Genomic DNA, 21,228 nt, shown 5'->3' on the forward strand with positions numbered 1-21,228 from the left:
AAATAAGTGTCCTGTCGTTATAAAACGTCCCTTTCACTCAGCGTTTGTTAAGTGGAGCAGGACAATGTCCCACCAGAGTCCTTGTTTCAGACTCTCATCAACAAACGAGTGGTTTTAGGTGCATAAAGGGGCACTTTTACTACTTAGTTTTTTTAAGTAAGAAGCACCGCACAACAGTTCATGTGCTAGTCGTCGCCTAATTACTAAACCCAAAGTAGATAAATATCACGTGTGCTTTTTTAAACAGCATGCAGTGTGAAACTCTGTATTTTCATGCAGTGTGCACATGACAAAAGAGTAAATCTGATCAGAAGCTTGTGACATATAAACGCATATATCAACCCGATCACTTTATTTAGTGTTCTTGTAAACACTACATTCGGATTCATCAATCAGTGTCCATGTAAGTGCATGTAGTGTTGGCCGTGTGAGACTGAAAGCTGTAGTAAACTTTAGGGATGCTCCAATTAATGTTCAAAAGTAAACCTAACGAGCCGCATCAAACTACTCCAATTAGTTCTTTTAGGAGTTTACTTTTTGTTTTTTATTATTAATTTTGTCCTGCTAAGATCTGTATTGGATGGACAATGTTTAAATTCTTCAGACTTCTCACTTTTTGGAGATTAAATGTTTATTTTGTCCTCCACAGTTTACTGCTGGATCATGTTTAAAGAAACCTTGCGAGTTGCATTGGACTATATTTGTCTTATATTAAGTATCCTGATATACATATGAACCCCTCTTTAAAGGCATATTAAAATGTTCACTGTATAAGGTATACGTTTTGAGATTACATAGCAATATAAAAGACAAGTGATCCGTCCTCAGTATCGGCTGAAATCATCCTGATGGGAGCGTCCCTAGTAAAAGTGTGTTAGCAGGAGCCGGTGTGGGTGTTTGGACAGAGTTCAGGTAACTGAGCTGAGCGAGTGAATCTTGGGTTGTAAACACAGCTAATTAAACAGGGTTATTTAACATTTTGTGTCTTCATTTATCCCGTTCTGTCTCCATCGAGTCCCAACACGCGCCTCAATTAACCCTGCCGTCCAAATGCCAGCAGACGGTCTTCATCCTCGCGCTGCTTCCTGTGGATTCAGCACTCGAAGGCTAACAAAAGAGCGTCGGCGAGGAGGAAGACGAGAGGATGGGGGGCGGAGACCAGACATGTGTCTAATGTGAGATAACTCCAGCGCCTCGGTCTTTACTCTTCACATCAACACACACGAGGGGAAGATGGAGAGAAGAAAGAGAAGAAAGAGTTAAACACAAGCTGCTTGAGAACAGAGAGAGAGAGAGAGAGAGAGAGAGAGAAAATATGTTATTATAATCAGTTCCATTACTGTGATGTTCATTTTTTTGTTATAATTTATTTTATTTTTTCTATATATGTACACTAAGCTTTGGCAATATTGTATAATTTACATTCATGCCAATAAAGCAATTTTGAATTGAATTGAATTGAATTGAATTGAAAGAAAGAAAGAAAGAAAGAAAGAGATATGAGAGAGAGAGAGATTAAGACAGAGAGAAAGAAAGAAAGAAAAAAGAGAGAAAGAGAGAGAGAGATATGAGAGAGAGAGACAAAGAGAGAGAGAAAGAAAGAAAGAGAAAACAAAAGACAAAGAAAAACTGTTTATTTTTCTTATATATTTTAAGAAGGAAAGATAAAATGCAAAACATATATTATTTTCCTATATGATTACAATTATTTCATATCTAATTATAAATTTACCATATCATTTATTTTGCCATTTATAAGTAAGAATATAAAATAAAATTATTAGTTTATTCTTATTTTTATATATATATTAGGGGTTGCACGACTACTGATTTCTACTAGTCGATTTTTTATTTTAAAAAAATACTCGAGTTACTCGACTACTTGTGGTTCATGCTACTGTAAATGAATGATGTATTATTATAGGTGATATTACTCTTGCAAAGCTCTGATTTCTGAGAGATGCACGGAGAGGCAACAGCAATGCTATGTTTGATTTGCGCTCTTTTCATTCATAAAGTTTACATCGATTCACTTCACACTCGTGACTTTAGAGGTCTGTGTGTAATATTGCGCTGATCCCCTGACTCAACTTATCTGGCAAACACCAGACTGTCAGCTTCAGCTGAGTATTCAGGCAGAAATATTCTGAATTTATTTGTCTGTTATTCATTTCTGAAGCCATTATCCGAGCCATTCCGAATAAGGTATTTGGCTTCAGGCACACCCCTAATTATTACATTACATATTTTAATTTTACATAGATAAGGTCATAGAAAGTAACAGCTCCATGCAATATTATAATCCTAAAATTCATGCCGTACTTGCAAACTCTCTTTGTATGCATTATGGTTAATGCATGCTGGAGTAATCGATTCTTTCCGACAAGTGGTTGAAGTAGTCGACCACTCGACTAGCCTATGCAAGCCCTAATATATATATATATATATATATATATATATATATATATATATATATATATATATATATATATATATATATATAGCATGTTAAGTACAAAAAAAACCCGCTTATTTTAATATAATTGATTATATAACAATATGTATATAATTTATTAAATTGTATTATATTTAATATTATATGTATATTATTATAGAATTATATATATATTATTATTATTATTATATATATATATTTAAATACCATTTTATAAATTTTTTTAATTAAGTAATTACATTTTTATATAAATTTGTATTTAATTGTAACTTTTATGATTAAATAATTTAGGGGTTTATGTCAAGTTAAAAACAGAACACAATCGTACATGTACTTACATTTAAGAGATCTAGATCTTCTATTGTGCATCTCATGTAAACATCCACTACAAACCAGTCTCAAACGTTTCTTTGATCTTGATTAGATCCCAATACAATCATCTGTAGAGATGATTCTTCATCACAAACATCACAAAACATCTGCTGAATGTCGCCGGGGAATGATTTCGCTTCACACCAGAGAAGAGCCAACGCTGTAGAAATGACACGTCCAGATGTAAACGCACAGTTAGACGTCTGACAAACACCTGAAACGGACCGGAAGAGACGGCGACACAGACAGAGAAAGACATTTAGAGATTTTAGAGGAAAGAGAGTGTGGCGGTCTGTCACGATGTTAACGGATTGATTCTCGTTAAGTGATATAAACGAGCATCTCTCTTCAGACTGTCTGAGCTTTAAACAAAACGCAAAGACTTCACAATCCTCCACAACTCATGGACTAATGCATCAACATCCTGACTCACAGGAAGTGCTCGTGTTGCTTCTCAAAAGCCTCTCTACCGTCTCCAAAAGCCTGAGTCTTTGAGGAAAGCCATTCATTTCTGAAGTGAAGGAGAGCTGAAAGTGAGAAAAAAACCTCTTCGACTCATCTAAAGCACAGTCTGACTCACAATGAACACCACAAAGATGCTTCATTTCACGGCTAGAGTAGACCGTCATTAAACTGATCATGTGACTCAGAGAGCCACTCTGATTGGCTGAACTCAATGCTTTCTGTCAATTGAAATGCTGCAGTTTAATGCACAATCTAGAAAGTACTTTATGCATTAATATAGTTAACTAAAACTGAACATAAAAATACAACCTTTAAAAAATTTTTTTTAAATATTTGTTAACTGAATTTTTTTCTTTTAATTTCTAAGTTCAAGTAAAACTAAAAAATTAAATAAAATGTATAGAATATAGTATTTATTACTATGTATATTGTGAAAACTATATAGACAAGTAGGCTAAAAAAATTATTTTTTAAATAATAAAACAAAAAAATCATCAAAGAATTAAAAAGATATTTTTAAGATTCAAAATCTTTATAAAAACTATTAGTATAATACTGATGCATAGAAGTTGCATTACCAATAAAATGCATGTATGCGCTCTAGAAAAGGAAATCCCAGAATGCACTGCATCGTACAAAATTGAAAAAGACCCACCATATTGCAAGCAAACCATTTAACACCAAAACGTTTGCAAAACAAACCAAAAATAAAATAAAATAAATAAAAAAAGCTAATTAAAAGAGCAGCCAAAATGGCGCCAATATTTGTGTGCTGGCTGTTTTTGTGCTTATTAGAGCAGCGTGTCATTATCCAGCTTCAACCTCTGCTGTAATCAATGAGAAGCACTAGTGAGGGCTCTAGTGTGCTTCTCAAGAGAGCGCGCTAATGAGACGCTGCCTATAACCAACGATTCAATCACTCACGTCTGAGCTTTCAATCCAGATTCACCTCAGTTAGGATGCTGCATGTGTAGGCGGCTCACTAGTATGCATCTCAATCCCTCTAGTGCACTCAAATGTTCGCCACATAAAATGTGCATAATGTGACTATTGACGTACCAGAAACATTGACGAGTTTAAAATAAATAAATATTTGATGAAGAACTAATTGGTTTTTGAGGATGTTAAGATGCACCAATCAACCTCTATGAAATATGAACGCTTAATGTCTGAAAAACCACACAAATAAATGCAAAACAACAATAAAATAATGAAAAAGAGTCTCGTGACTCCACAGAGATACACAAAGAGGTTTCCTGTCGTATTAAACACTGCAGTTTCAAAGGAGAGCACATAAAACGCTGCTGGAAGCTATAAGCAAAAGAGATAAACGTCATGATGACACTATAATGCAATAAAATATATAAGCTTAAGCTTAATTGTTTACGTGCACAGCATTCTTCATACACACATATCTTACAGGTGAGATATAAAAGGTGTGTATTTTCTAAGTCAGCTGTAAAATCCACGTCATCAAGCTTCAGTCGTGTTGAAACACAGCCGAAAAACAAGCAGAAACCACTGAACGAGCATCCAATCACAGTTCACAAGAGCAATGAAGAGAAATGAGCCGCAGCCGCAGGTGATGTCATCGGTCACTGGTTTGAGTGATGGCTGGAAGTGTGTGTGTGTGTGTGTGTCACTGCTGATGCCTATTAGTGTTCACTGACTGCAGCTGTTTCTTTCGAGTAAACAAACCAGTAACCAACTTATTAAAAAACGCCAATGGACGTGCTGCGGGTTAAACTCACACACACACACACACACACACAAGGCAGATTTGTGGTGCACAAGTATACAGATGCACATTTGTGCTTGGAAAGTGAAAGAATTTACCTTCATATTTCAGTTATATGTTATCACTAACAGAGTAGACAAATAACAATCTTGTGATAGCAACTTTCCAAATCTTAATCATAAGCGTCTGTGAAAAGAGCATCTCCAAAGGTCCCACAGCTTTTACTGAAATGACTTCCTCCATCCTCGCTGCTCCTTGATCTTCACTAGCATCTCATGATCAACAGATTGACCCCGGACACACACCGAGAGGAAAAACACATCGCTGCGTGGAGAATTAGAGGAGGAGAGATGGACACGACAGGTCACTGTGAGACCAAACACTGTTCCCTGATCAGACTACAACAACCTAGTGCTGAAGAACTGCCACCGTCCAGAGAGATTGCACATGAGTCCGAGTCAGCCCTACTGGCTAGTTTCCATCGGTTGCCCATTTCCAGCTTTAAAAAGACAAGCTAAAAATCTGAAACACAGCAAGTTACAGTATCACACATACACTTAATACTTAATAATATTACAATTACATACAATAACACTTCTAAAGGATGAAAAACTGAAGATTTGCAGATTGATTGTCCAAATCTTCCTCAAAAACAAACCAGTTCTTTAGAATAATCAAATGTTTGGTTATTTGTTTGTTTATAAAATAAATAAATAGTTTCTGGTGAAAAGTAAAAATAAATAAATAAATATAAAAAAATTTAAATTTAAATAAATAATTTGTTTTTGAAAGTCTTAGAATCAGAATCTTAAAGTCTACAGAACCAGAAAAATACATTTACATAATAAAAAAAAAGCTAAAAGAGATAAATTAATTAATAAACATTTATTTTTAAACATTTTTAAAAATAATCACCAGTTAACCTTTGAAAGATCAATGCTGGAGAATATATATATTTTTTTATTATTAATAAAAAGATATTTTAGAATCTTTGAATTCACAATTCAGTATCTTTTAATATCAACGCTTAAAGTTTGGAGAATCACAAAAACAAAACAAAGAATAGATTGTATATTACAAGTAAATGAATGAATGAATGACTTTTCTAATTTGTTTTTGAAGATCTTCCAGTCAATGTTCAAAATCAAAGTTCAATGCTATTCAAAGTCAGGGGCACCGTAATGGGGGGTGTAGGCTGATCCCAAGGGCCCAATGAGGGAGAGGGGGCCTGACTCAAATACATTTTTTAGGGGCCCAGAAATATCTGCATCAGAAACCAAACCAGACAGTCAGTGATTATTTTGTTAATAGGATCCTCAAAGGTCTTCAAGACATCACAGCAACAATTCTAGGAGAGTCGAAAACAACAAGATGTTTAGAACAGAATGTGTGTGAATTAAAATGAGATTCCTCTTCACGCCATTGCTATTCATCTGACGTGTGCTGGGGCGAGCGGCCCACCGGGTCTGCGCTCTTTGTTTCATTACTGTGAGGTCAGAAGAAAACAGAGCTTTTAAGCTGTTGTTGACATTAATTAAGCCTCGTTACCGCAGGCCATGGTATTCCCTGCGGCTGAAAAATTTACGCAAATGTATTGAATACAAGCAAGCTAAGCTGTCCATCACTCTAGAGATGCAGAAAGCAGTTCGCTTTTAGATGCTTCACTAAAACAATGAATAATTACACAATTAAAAAACACTCTGCTTGACTTAATTTGGCGAATTTTACCAAAACATGACCAGTCGTGAGGAAAGACAAAGCAATTATATACAGTTTTTTGCATTATAACATTATTTCATCTTATTAAGACTTAATCTAAGACCATTAGTGTTCAGTGGGTCTAAATTCATATTAACGAAACCAAGATTCTCCTAATCTTTTCATAACCTGTCAAAGCTATTTAAAGGAAACAGTCTTGGTTGAAATCCATTGGAGTCTAAATCTTGCTAACCATTCCCTAGAAATGCATCACCTGCATGTCAAGTAATCCAGAACGTCAGTGCATGTTGAGATGGCTTTCCTGATACTGTATCAGTCCTCTTAATATTCCTCATGAATATGGGCTCTGATCACATTCTGCCCTTTAATTTAATGGTGAGCGACCCACAATCCGGCGTGCGAACACTTTCATCAGCATGATGCATGCCTGGGTTCATCAGCACTGATTTATTCATTGCATTAGTCATCTATGGTTCACAGAATTGCCAAAACTTCTTAAATGAATACAGAATAAGCATATTTTACACAATCCTTTCCATTTCCCAGAGCGTCTCTGCATATAGTTTGAAGAATATGTTCAATATCCAGGCACTTCAATTATGGCTGATTATAGTATGACTAGAATCTTTAAATGCGTGTATAGATTTTTCCTCGCTCTTCCAGTAATGAAAACAACAAATAGACCAATGTAGGGAATTCTGTACACCCAGAATCTCAAGCATCTTTGGATAATCTGGAGGGAGGTTACGTTTGAACTTAAATTATACAAAGCACTGCTGCCATGGTATACAATGGTATAATCCATAACAAAAATATAGGTGAAATACTAATATTAAGTTTTATTTTTAACCATTTCACACTATGGTTTTACTATCTGATACCATAAAGGTAACAAAAGTCATGGAATAGATCAAATTTCATCCATGTTTTCTTTTAAATACATTGGAAAAACAGATAAATCCAGTATAGTTTATATCAATATTAAAGACACTGTATTTCGCTAAATTATAAATGAAAATTTAAAGCACTGCAATGTCACGCTCTAGGACAATATCAATAAAGTATTACCAGACTAATCATTAAAGTGCCTTAAAAAGATCATCGCTGACCCATAACACTTTTTTCATGACGTTAAAAAGCCACAGAATTATATTTCTGAGCACAACCATAAAGATTATACCATGGGGTTCTTTGACAAACCCATTCAGTAGCACGAAATAAATCAACATTTAACACCACCAGTGATTCATGATTCAGCCACATTACTTTTTAAGAGGGTAAAAAGCCATACAATGGCAACACCATTCGTTTTAAACCAAAGTTAAAGTAATGCTGTGTTTTGGACAGTACCAATATACCAAGGTATTGTTTGAAGTGCATATGAACAGGTCAAACAAATAATACCAACGTATACCGAAGCCAATAACAGAAACACCACGGTATTGTTGTAATAGTAGCTTTGTACCACAATATCCCCATCATATACCATGGTAGCACCTGTCAATAGCCCCAGTGCAGTGGTGTTGGTGAGAAACCGCTCTGCGCATCTCCATCCTTGCGCCGTTCGCGCGCATTTCGGCTTCAAATGACAGCCGTTAACGAACCTCAAACCCGTCCACAAGTACAGAACCGGATCGAGTCCACACATCTTACCGTTGTTGGATATATGGTTCTCCACGTCGTCGCTTCCAGCTTGTCTGAGACAGACACCAAGTTGGATGTAGAGTCCCATACAATGTAAACTCCTCAGAATCACTCCAAACGCGCCCATCACTGCTCCCTGCAAAACACTCTCTCACATCAGGTGGAAATACACGGCTTTAAGAGATAGATCCAGGTGTGGTTAGTGTTTGCTGGTGGTTTTTGCCCCTGATGACAGCGGCTGGAGCAACTGAGAGGAGAATGCGTGTGTTTGCAGTCGCCCAGTGATGCGATTTGGGTCTCCGCGGAGAGAAACTCCCCGGATCTAACCGATGGAGCGGAGGGAACAGCGCGAGGAGGAAGTGCGGCGGCTATCATTAGGGAATTTTGAATTAGGCGGAATAATATTCTGAAGAGAGCCGTTCAACGGTCGTCGTGGGTTGAGGTAAAATTGCATTCAACATGTTTCTGAGGTAAATTTAACTTATGACTTTGAATGCAGACGGTTATATTAATCAACAAGTATAAAACATCGCTGACCGCACAATTAAAATAATAGCTTTTTTTCTCTCGCATTTTTGATTGTGAACAACTGGTGCCTATTACTATAAATAGTGAGCAACTGATATTGAAACTACATCTAATTGATGTAATAAAAAAGGTAAAATATGCTAATCAAATTGACGTCAAAAACGACGTGAATTTGTTGATTTGATGAAAATTTAATGGCAAACATATTGGCCTATATCTACTTTAAAGAAATTTAATGTGTGGGATTAACTTCTTATGTATCGTTTTTTACAATAGATTGTGTGAAAGCAGCTTTACAGTAAAATGAAAATAGTGTGTAGAAGGAATGTTACAGCATCTTGATCAAGCCTTGAGTAACATTTGGGGTTAAATTGATACAAAGGTGCCCAATATTCTGTTAAATAATATCTAATATGGAATGATAAAAATCTTACACAAGTGGTAGGCTGACAAACATATAGAAAGATTTATCTTTAGATACTGAGACAAAATCTGTGCTGATTAATACAAATTATTATTCAATTTAAAGAGATGATTTGCCTAAACATTTTTTTTTTTTACATTTACTTACCTGATGCTGCAGACATTTTTTCCTTGACTACAGAAATTCAAAACATTCAGACATTTAAAATTACAATGAATGAGTTAATTTTAGTTAACTATGCTTTTAAAGGCCATTCTAGGGTTCATTTACATTTTGCATTTAAATTCTGCATTTATATTTTATATACACTGTTATATCCACTAATTATGCTGCACATTAAATTCAAGTTTAGCTCATATACTGATTGAACGAGTAATGAATATTGTTGGGGGAAAAATTACCTCAGAGCCCTTCACCATGCTCGGAATGGAAGGTTAAGCACATTGCATTATGGGATATATTATTCAGCAGAGAATTTTGTGTGTATACCAAACAAAACATACACATAATAAATGATACACGGTACTGAAAAAATCCTTTCTGAGTATTTGATGATGCAAAGGCTGTTTTTAGGCATAACTACTTCAAGCCTGTGCTTACATAATATTTAGTTGTAGCTAAATTTGATTCAAGTAAAAACTCAATTTAATTCCTTTTTCTCTTTATGTGTTGTGACAAAAACTAAATGCACTCAAGACATTTAGTAGTTTGACAGTACAATGTGGCTAAAATGCAGCTGGTTTTAATGCCTTTTGCAATGCATGACATTATCTTTAAATATACCCTGGATATTACCATGATGGTAATACAAAAAATAAAACCACTGCATTCTTTGAAGTAGCATAAAATTACAATCACCATGAAATAGCTATAAAAGCAGTGATTTTTTTTAAGGATAAAAATAATTTTAGATTTTTTTGGGGGAGTTAAATGCTCAGGAAATGCTATTAACAGAATTAACAGCCCAGTTTCAACCTTTCCCTGTGAGCCACACAATACTGGGATTATAAGTGGGTATAAAAGAACGCTCCCACCACAGGTTCGCATCAGTTTAGCCAAACCCGAGGAGGTTGAAATCAGAGCTCAACTCAATCACTCGGAAAAAGACAATTATTCCGAGCTCTCTGGGCTGTGAAATTGCTGTTGAATCACCGTTAGCACGCTAGTGTCATAATCACTGATAAGAGATGCGTGCTGGGATACCTGCCCTTCCCGTCAATTAAAAATGCAAATAACGATCCTAAGTTTTATCCGGGTGATTTTGGAGGAAGGGTAGAAGCAGATGTTGCTCTGTGTGAGCCGCCACGGCAAACCGGAGACAAGAGTGATTGGCAATCGCTACCGACAAGCATCGCTACGGTAATGAGCGTGTCCTTGAAGCGCTGGGCGCTCACCCCGTTCTGTAGTTACTGCTCATTTGCATTTCAAGTTTGATGCGTTGGCAGAGGGTCATCAATAATGTTCTAGGCACTCGCAATTCATCATAATGTACAATTCAACAGATGGGTAACTGTCACACATCACCTCCTCCAATTGTAAGCATTCCTCTACAGTATTTACACCTCCCTCTCTCTACAAACCATCTCCCTGGTAACGACGAGAACTAGTGGCAATTACTGACCTCCTGAGATGCAGGGAAATACAGAGATCTCACAAATAAAGCCGTGCTACGCCAGCGGAAGCACGGAAAGGACAGCCAGAGAATATTTAATATGCCAGGAGCATCAGCCGGGAGCGGGAAAGTGGAGCTCCTCTGAGGACGAGGCCGATGGATAAACAAAAGAGAACGTGCGGGGAAAGAGTCAGCGAGATAATGACTCTCGTGCACTTGTCCCGAGGCTAAAGGACAGGAAGTTATCGCTCTACGACGGGGCGGGAAACAAGGAGATGCGCCAGGCCTCTCGAGGTGCATTCGAGTGGTTCAGGGCAGATCTACAGAGAACGGTGACCACCGAGTCCTGTCAATGTCTGATAAAGTGCAAGCTGTAATGAGACTGCGGTACTTAATTAGCTGGAGAAACATGGCGCTGCCTTTCTCTACTCATCAAACGAAGACGATTCATCAAGGCCTGGAGCCACTCAGAGATGTTTTTGTTACTACAATAATAATTTCTCGACATAATGTCTGTTCTAAAGCGCTGGGCCTCCAGTGAGTATAAATCCAGCGTAATGGCCCCCCCGTTCACCCTGTCGAAGAACTCCGCTGGATTGATTCAATTTGGCTCTAGAGCTTTAACAATTATTCTCAACCTTCGGGTAAAGACTCTGTCCATAGCAAAGAAGAGCCTAGTAAGCAAACTGTCTCTATACGGCAGAACGTTCCCTGGCCACGGCGATACATACACTAATCCCTCTGTAGAGGGGGAAGCAGGGATGTAAAGAGAGGACAGAGAACGAGAGAGAGCTGTAGCATTTTTGCGCTAGCTCAGCAGGCTTGCTATTAGCAAGGGATTGGGATTCTCTGGCTCATCGCCACTGGACAAACATCTAATTAATGGCCATTAGAATCACAGCAGCCATATTCTCTAAAAGAAAGATCAAATCTAGAGTGAGAAATTAACACTTTACTACTGCAAACAAAATGTGTGTACACATTAATATATTAGATAAAAATATTTCACAAGCGTTCCACGATGAAAATCAAACCAGGAAAAGCAATTTGGTCATAATTGAAACTTATACGGATAGTTCACCAAAAAAATGTAAATTCATTTTTCATCATTAATTCACCTTCGTTTAAAGGGATTTAAATAATGCAGGTATTCTATACATAGTATGGAAGTCAATAGGGACCTTCATCTGTTTGGTTGCCAAAGTACATCCTTCTTTGTTCCACAGAAGAAATAAACTCATACAGGTTTGTAACAAATTGAGGGTGTGTAAATGATGATAATTTCCACTTTTGGCAGAACTATCCTTTTAAAACTCTGTCCAGTAATCACAAATTTTTATCTTAATTGGTCAAATGTGGGAACCCTGAAATTCACGTTCAGAAGTCCAGCTTAGCTGATTAAGAAGCCAACTATTTCCCACTGAAACTAAAAACAAGAGAAATACAATTAGAGTTTGCTGAATCACTCGGGGAACAGCAAACGTATAATGCTGCTAGTGCCAAAATGGTGTTCGATGTGTGACACATATTACAGGGAGCAGCAAGAAAAAAAAAAAAAAGCAACACAGTAAAATCCACCAGCCATTAGCAGGTTTATAAAGTTAATTTTGGACCCTGGATCCATGTAAAGGGACCTGAATGATGAGATGACAAGCAAAGGCTAAAAGAGAGGAAAGCCACAATCCTTCACTAAACCAGCCGTCTGTAGGAACGCTGGAGAGGAGAAGAGACATAACCACAACATTTTCCTAAATTATGTTTCAGCACAAGAGTTGTTTCGCTGCCTGAATTGGTCTAATGAGACATTAAGGGCCCTATCATACACCCGGCGCAATGCGACGCGCAAGTGTGTTTGCTAGTTTTAGTCCGGCGCATTTGCATTTTTTTTGCATTGCTCATTAATAGAATATGGATAACCCATTCAAAAAATGCTCCCCGGTGCACTGACTTCTTCCGTCGTTAAAACAGCAAAAGTGGATGCACCTGCACCGTGCGCTTTACACTTTGGATTTAGATCGTTAAAATAGGGCCCTAAGTCTACTGGAAGGTGATCTACAAAATATAATGAAGAAAACGGCACCAGGTACAGAAAAGCACAAACTTTAATTACATGAAAACTGAAGTTGTTTTGACAAAATATCTGGCCTAGAAAACAATAACTATAAACATGAACAATGTGTTGGACATCAAAAAATTCTATATCCAGATTTAATCTGTTGGGATAAAATCAGACACATGAACGTTTAAACTTCAGATTTTTGTGGTCCAGTCAGGACAGGATGAGGATTGGTCAAAATCCATGCAGCTTCACCATAACGCAGAGAAAAGAAAAAAAAAACACTGAAGAAAACCGACACGAGCTCCAACTGGATTTTTAGAAGTTCTCAAGTAGTTCCATAATCCTCTTCTGCTCACTTTCCTTAAACTCCTCGCTCTTGCCATCGCCAATATTTTCTGCATATTCTGAAAAACGAGAGGGAAAAAGAAACAAGATGTTTAGTCATTTGGATGAATTTCATGTATGCCACCAAGCCCTGCCAAGAAAGCCTTCCTAATGCTGTCTCAAAGGAGAGGCAGCATACTTTAATCCGAAAAAAAAAAAAAAAAAAAAAGGGAGAATTTGTATCCCTGAAAGTATTTTAAAACATTTGTCACACATCCCTTTGACTGCCCACCAGAGTTTATTTCCAGACCCTCTTCTTCATATATGGAGGAATGGATGGAAAAAGCTAGGCTTTAGAAAAAGCCAAGTCTGGAGTTCAGGGTTTGAGGTAACAGGATTTAAGAAGTGCCATCCTTAAACGGGCAAATAGCTTTAAGATCCATGGCATCTTGATGTGTGCCTTTGAGAGCGTGTCCCTCAGATCAAATCTGCTGGTTTGATTGAGGTCTGGCTATTTCAAGACACTCTAGTTTCTCGTAACCTGCAGCGAGCTGGAACGGTGCCCGAGAACTCAAAGGGCTACAGACGCTACGATGAAAGCAACATATGCTTAGAATGACACTCTTATGACCACTCACCAATGTGATCGGACTGCAGGAAGGACACTTACAAGACTCCTCAACTTTACACTGAATGAGCTTGAGGTCTTATTGATTTAGCTGGAAATCTTCTCTTCCACTAAAGCTCTGATATGGCATTAGCATCTGCATTATGACTCCAGGAAAAGCATGTGAACACGTTGAGCCTGGTTTGACGTCATTGACAGCAAATAACATTGGTTCTCGGCACATGTTGTGACCGTCTGAATATGCTGAATGGAGAATTAGATTTGAGAGCTGCAGTGGAGAACAAGATCATCCAAGATCTAATTTCAGTTTCTCACACAAAAAGGAAAAGAGCTTCATAAAATAAAAAGTAAAAAAAAAAAAAAACTCACCATTTGGCTCAATGCAAAAAAATAACAGCATACAGTTTTGCAATGGGGTTATATATAAAATAAAAAAAGTTAACCCAATAGTGATATTCAAAATACAGTACTATATGCAGCTGGTAAAAATAAGTATTGAACACATCACCATTTTTCTCAGTAAATATATTTCTAAAGGTGCCATTGATTTTAAATTTTCACCAGAATTTGGTAACAACCCAAGTAACCCGTACATACAAGAGAAAAAAACAAACACATTCAGAAATTAAGCTATGAGTAATAAAAATGAATTACACAGTGAAGAAGTACTGAACACATGAAGAAAGGGAGGTGTAAAATGGCATGGAAAGCCAGGACACAAGCAGATATATATCAGTAATTAGAAAGCAATCCTATTAAGACAATTATTAATCCAATATTAGCTGGTTCAGTCTCACAACCTACAGTACCAGGATAATGAAGATGAAACAAGAGTGGACATTTCAGCAAGACAATGATCCCAAACACAATCAAGGAAAGTCTCGATTTCAGAGAAAAAAAGAAAGCAAGCAGCTAGAATGGCCCAGCCAATCAACTGACTTGAATCCAATAGAAAATAAATCTAAAGATCAAAGTTCATAGAAGAGGGCCACAACCTTCAAGATTTGAAGACTCTGGAATTATTGGCCAAAATCACACCTGAGCACTGCATGCCAATGGTTTCTCCATACAGAAATACGTCTTGATGCTGTCATTACCAACAAAGACTTTTGGACTAAAGTATTTAATTCATTTCAGTAGTTCAATACTGTGTTCCCTGTGTCATTCCAGTTTAATTCACAACTTAATTTCTGAACTTTTTTGTTTTGTTTTCTTTGTATGTATGGATTTCTTGGGTTATTACCAACATCTGGTGAGAATTTCCTGTCGACAGCACCTTCAGAAATATATTTAAAGGAAAAAAAATTGACGTGTTCAATACTTCTATCAATATGTGATAGTTCAGAAATAATACTAAAATAACACTAGTTTGCAACTAAATGAGGTTGAATAAAACAAAATGTGTTAACTGTCAATCATTGGTGAACTATTCCTTTAAAGATTATTTTTAAGGTGGTTTCATATTAATAACCAATATGCATTTGCCAGATGCTTTTATCAAAAGTGATAAAACATTGCACTGAAGGTACAGTGTGCTGTCAATTCCTGCATTCCCTAGGGATTGAACCCATAACCTTGGTGTTGCTTGCGACATACTCTACAGTTTGAGCTATAGAAAAACTATCTTTAAAATGAAAACAAGCATTGAAAAATCGTTCACAATAAGACCAGGAATGTGCATTAAAAAAGAAAACAGGGTCCGTTTTTATTTCATGCCGACTTTAACAGTGTTTTTTGGAAGTGTACACAGCAAGCAGCAAGCGTGTAAAGGTAGACATGCTCTCGGATTAGTTTCTAAGCCCTGCTCAAGCCCTGGGACAGAGGATCAAACCCAGTGAAAAATAAATAAATAAATCAATACGATGGGGTTTTTTAAGAAGGGAAAAAAGCAAAGTAGCACATTGAAACACAAGCCTGAAGGCTGGAGAAAGCGTCTGGAATAACACAGAGGGAGGATTGGGGGAGTCTGCATGCTGGATGATTTGAGGGGGATTATCCATTATGAGCTCCGAGATGCTGGAAACTTCAGCAGAAGCAGAGGCGCTTCCCACTGACACCAGTACACACAGCTCAAGGTCACGCATCTAAGAGTATGACACACTCTGTATGACTCAAATACGGCCTTGGAGCGCATCGAGGCTTCTGTAGGCGTTTCATTTCCCAATTTATGCAGTAAAACACAGTGGCCACCGAACTCAGCACATGAAACCTGTTTCCGCCAGTGATTTCGTGATTTTTTTTTTTGTATCTAGGTAACAGGCATTTGGTTAAACTACAAAAAACAACCAATAAACCCTGACAATGACGTTATAGATGTTGCTTACAACAAAAGGCGTTTAGAAAAAAAATAATGCAAGAAATGCTTTTAGCTAATATGCATGCAACAAAACAAGGCAGTGCTTTTACTAAAGAGTTGATTTGTTCATTTCATCAAAAATACAGGATGCACAACAACTGCTTTCTGTAAGTAAAAATTCAGATTATTCTCTCCATTAAGAAATTAATGCCTTTTATTAGTCAATCTTATTTAATAGAGACGTTGCAGATAGAATGATAAAACAATAGGATTAAGTACACAGAACAGAAATATCAAGTGAATGAGGTAGAACAAACAATATAATGATATATATATATATATATATATATATATAATGATAAAATTATAGAATGATGGATAGAGGAAGACAGAATGGCAGACAAATAGAATGATAAAGACTGACAGAACAAGAGACACAGACATTAACAGACCAAACTGATATAGAGACAGAACGACAGACAGCGAGAACGACAGAGAGATAGAAATACATGAACACGTTTTAGGCATCTGCCCAACCCAAAACAACAGTGTTTTCCTACTGTGTACTGAAACATTTCCATCAGCCAAACCAGCAAACAAACGGCGATGACAGTTAAACCGCAGAGCAAACACAAGCCGTCTAATTCCTCCTGTTAGATTTGTTTGAATTTCTCCCGTGATTGTGTTTAATACCACGCAAGCACATTTGCAGAGGCCCGTCTGACACGACCGCAGCTGCTACAGAGTCCAGGTGAAAATTTCAATTTCTCACCCAGTCGCAGCGTCCCGGTGGGGGGGGGCACAGATCCGGCCCACACCAGCTGCCCAGAGACACTTTCACACTCCTCCACACTGTCTTTAGTGTGAGGGACGCAGTGAAAGCTGCCAAACCACAACCAAGACTTTCACCAGGTTCTGAAGAAAAACTACATCAAAACATTTGAATGTGCAGCAGTAAACTACATAGTATTTATGAAAACTGATTGAGCTTCCTAATCAGATAAAATATTTCAAAAAGATATATATAAGCTAGAGAAATAGATCATGAGTTTAGTGCTAACGTTTAATTGTCATACAGATAATTGCGATTAACAATTCTGTTTTGTTCATGTTACTTAGTGTAAGCTTTCATGCATTTTTTTTAACTTTCAATCATATATTATACATTATACAATACTAAAAATAGACTTATTTGCTTTAATCCTGTGAAACTTCATATGTTACTATTTATTAAATATTATATTGTAATATTATAATATCATGGATTTTGTCCTGACGATTAATTTTTCAGAAAAATTGCTTTAATGCGGTTTTATTTATATAGTTATTTATCATATATTTCAATACATTTGTTACCATCATGAATTTTATGCAGACAATTGTCACAAATAATTAATTTTATTTTGTTTTGATAGTATTACATGGTGTATAATATTTATGTAACTATTTTTTATATAAATAAATATAATGATCATTAATTTTTTGCTGTCAATAATCATGCAAATAATTGCAAATGATGATTTAATTTTGTTTCGAAGTCATTTTTACTTGGAATTGTAATATAATAATAGAAAAGCTGTATGTAGACCTGTATGATTCCATTCAATGCTATGACAGTTATTTATAATACATCTTATAAAAATAATATAAATTATTTATAATATAGTAAGGTATAATATAATTTACAAATAATTCGAGTATTGTGCTTCTTTTGGACTGATGCACGCAGCACCCGCTGAGTGCCATTAAACAGCTCGAAAGATCAATGACAATTCTTATTATAACTCTGTTACATTAAAGTGATTAATGCGTTTTGAATATGGGTATTTTTCTTACAAAAATGCATTGATTTGCTAGGCCTCTGTTCACCCCCCGGAGCCGTGTGAGACTTTTTTTTTTTTTAAATGGATGGGCGCTTTTTATTAAACTTCTTTTGGACTGATGCATGCAGCACCCGCTGAGTGCCATTAAACAGCTCGAAAGATCAAAGACCGTTTTTACTATACACCTAAGATGCCACGGGGGCTAGTAAAACACAGCCTAATTTACCTTTTTTTGGTGAACTAATTTATTTAATCCAATCAGGCCTTAATATGACAAATATAAACAAATATGCATTTCCAATTCTAATGAATTTAAATAAGTTGCATGTAAAATGCGAACATTTTCTAGAGTCTGCGGTGAACGGACAGACTGAAAGGGCTAAAAATAAATGAAATGGCTCACATGTAGCACTTGCATCCCTGACACCATTAGCTCACATTAATAGCACCTTCTTAAGAGCAATGCTTGCGTCTTTGAACACCCTCGGCCGCCTCTTTAAATGAGCAGCGAGAGCGCTGTCTGAACCATTACAGCCGCTGTTTTCATCTACATCACCGTTCAGTGGGAACCTCCTCCCCCCGATGAATCATTAATGAGGAAGTGCAGGATTTAATGAGAACAGAAAGAAAAGGGTTGTGCTTTCCATTAAGTGATACGGGAAAGAAAGCTAACTTGAATACAAGACAACAACCAATCAAAAATTGTTAGTATTAGCCTAAATTACAAGATGCAAGACAACAAAACATCAGGAAACTTAACGGCTGAATAGCAATGCACTGTAATACTCCATTATATAACAAACAAAATCCTCACAAAGTTATTGCCAATATTTGTCATAAAGATACGGGACAGGACAGCTGGAGAGTCCCTCCAGACAGAATATTGTTCACTAAACTTTCATGAAATTAAATCAAGAGACTCTGGTTCTTCCCAAGAGAAATACTGGGTGAAGTATGGAAGAGTAGAAGTGGAGAAAAAGAAGGAAAGTCAGCGCGAAAGAGAGAGAGAGAAACAGAAAGCTGTCAAGACTTAATCAAGGTGCTCTGGGCTTAAGAGTGGGCGAAGCCGAACACCTCATATCACGAGAGAGAGAGAGAGAGAAAGGATGGAGAGGAAATAAAAAAAGAAATATGCTGCAGAGCACAGCAAACCTTTAACAACGTGAACTCATCAACATCTACAGACATGAAGATTTAAGATCAATATAACACTTATTGATTTACTAAATCAGCCGTTTTGAGATTAACCGCATTAGTACAGTTAACTAAAACTGAAACTAAAATTAAGACCATTATAAATATTTCTTGAGATAATACAAATGTTAACCAAACTAAAAAATAAAATACAAAAATATTTTTATTTCCGCTAGATGCCAAGGTAACATTTCTCGTTTTATTTCATTTAATGTACTAAAATAAGTGACAAATAACAGAAAAAAATAACATAAAAGTTTTATATTATAATAAATAAGTAGAATAATAAATATATAATTTTTTTTTAATAAATAATACAAAAAATATGAGAAAACAATAGAGAAACAAAACCTGATTAAAATAGTAAAACCCATACTTACATCAGTGTAAATAAAACTAGTTTGATTCAATTTTAGAAATTTATATTTAAATATTTAAATATATTATTTGTATGTCATGACACTATATTATATATATATTTATTTATATTTAAAACAGATAATTAAACAATTACCCCACAATATCTCATACCACATTATATTTATGTAAAAAATAAAATATTAAGAAATTTATTATGATACTTTTACCGTACCGTATTAGTACAGTAATAAGAATTTAATGAGAATAACCAGTGAAAATGATTAAAAACACTAAAATAAAATAAGCTGATGCATTGCAGTAACAAATTTGGGTGGAATATACATTTAACTGATATTAAATAAAGTCACTGTGCACATAAATCCTAAGGGTGATAAAAATAGGCTTGATTTTATGTATGCGAAGTATATTTTGTCTTTATATGTTGACATGAGCTTTAGAAATCATTTGTAATCTTACCTCTCATTATATGACGGACTATTTTGACGGATCCTCCCCTGAGATTGAGGATCTGATGGACTCTTTGCTGTAACTGGAAGAGAAAACACATTTCAGCATGCAGAATTAAAAACAATCAGCTTTACCCACGCATAAAGGATGGTAACGTACCTGAGGAACGCCGGCGTTACAGATCTCCACCATGATGTAACAGACGAGCTGAAGAACGAAGAGTCCGGCGTCCAACCGCCGCAGATAAAACTCATCGTCCATCGCATCGTCGATTATCTCTCCACGACGAACCATATCCTGAAATGGAGAATTGACCATTAAACACTTATTAATAAACTAGATTAGTAACATTTGTTAACAAACTTTAAGATTGGCTTGAGAAAGCCTAGCCTCAAAGTCCGAAGCAGCTTTAAAAGCTTGAAGTTTGAAAATGTACATTTACCGCGTTAACATGATTAGCATGTTCCTAACATGATTAGCATGATGCTAACTTGTTTCTAGCACAATTACAGTGTTTTTATTATGATTAACACATCGTTGGCATTTTTATTTTATGATTAGCATGTTGTTAAAATGTTTTAGCATAACATGTTGCTAGTATATTTCTAACACAATTATTGTTGTTGGCATGTTTTTTCTAATGATTAGCATGTTGTTAACATGTTTCTAGCATGATTAGCATGTTGTTAACATGTTTCTAGCATGATTAGCATGTTAACATGTTTCTAGCATTATTAGCATGTTGTTAACGTGTTTCTAGCATGATTAACATGTTGCTAGCATGTTTTTAACAATTACATTTCTAGCACAATTACCATGTTGTTAGCATGATTAGTATGCTGTTAACATGTTTTTATCATGCTTATGTTTCAAGCATGTTTCTAACAGTTATTATGTTGTTATGATTAGCATGATGTTAGCATGTTCTCATCATGATCATGATGCTGCTAGTGTTTTTCTAGCATGATTATAATGTTAACAACAATTAGTGTGTGGTTAGCATTAGTAGGATGTTGTTAACATGAAAGAAAGTCATATACACCTGGGATGACTTCAGGGTGAGCAATTTATGGCTTATAAATTTCGACTCAGAAGCAGCAGCTTAAATAGTCGATCAGT

The 21,228-nt window shown here is 36.1% G+C and overlaps 2 protein-coding genes across 2 annotated transcripts in view; both read right to left on the reverse strand.

Moving 5' to 3' along the window:
* Nucleotides 1-8,758, reverse strand: part of LOC113041626 (V-set and transmembrane domain-containing protein 2-like protein) — a 38,021-nt gene extending 29,263 nt beyond the window's left edge. The window contains exon 1 of the mRNA XM_026200259.1: nt 8,403-8,758. Coding sequence (XP_026056044.1) covers nt 8,403-8,520 — 118 coding nt within the window. The 5' untranslated portion in view covers nt 8,521-8,758. The remainder of the gene's footprint in view (nt 1-8,402) is intronic.
* Nucleotides 8,759-13,041: 4,283 nt separating this feature from the next.
* Nucleotides 13,042-21,228, reverse strand: part of LOC113041614 (beta-catenin-like protein 1) — a 42,815-nt gene continuing 34,628 nt past the window's right edge. Inside the window, exons 14-16 of the mRNA XM_026200245.1 lie at nt 20,269-20,406; nt 20,119-20,191; nt 13,042-13,420 (exon numbers count right to left, since the gene is read on the reverse strand). Of these exons, the coding sequence (XP_026056030.1) occupies nt 13,332-13,420; nt 20,119-20,191; nt 20,269-20,406 (300 nt within the window). The 3' untranslated portion in view covers nt 13,042-13,331. The remainder of the gene's footprint in view (nt 13,421-20,118; nt 20,192-20,268; nt 20,407-21,228) is intronic.

Source organism: Carassius auratus, chromosome 23, assembly GCF_003368295.1.
Source record: "Carassius auratus strain Wakin chromosome 23, ASM336829v1, whole genome shotgun sequence".
In the NCBI taxonomy this organism is placed as follows: Eukaryota; Metazoa; Chordata; class Actinopteri; order Cypriniformes; family Cyprinidae; genus Carassius; species Carassius auratus.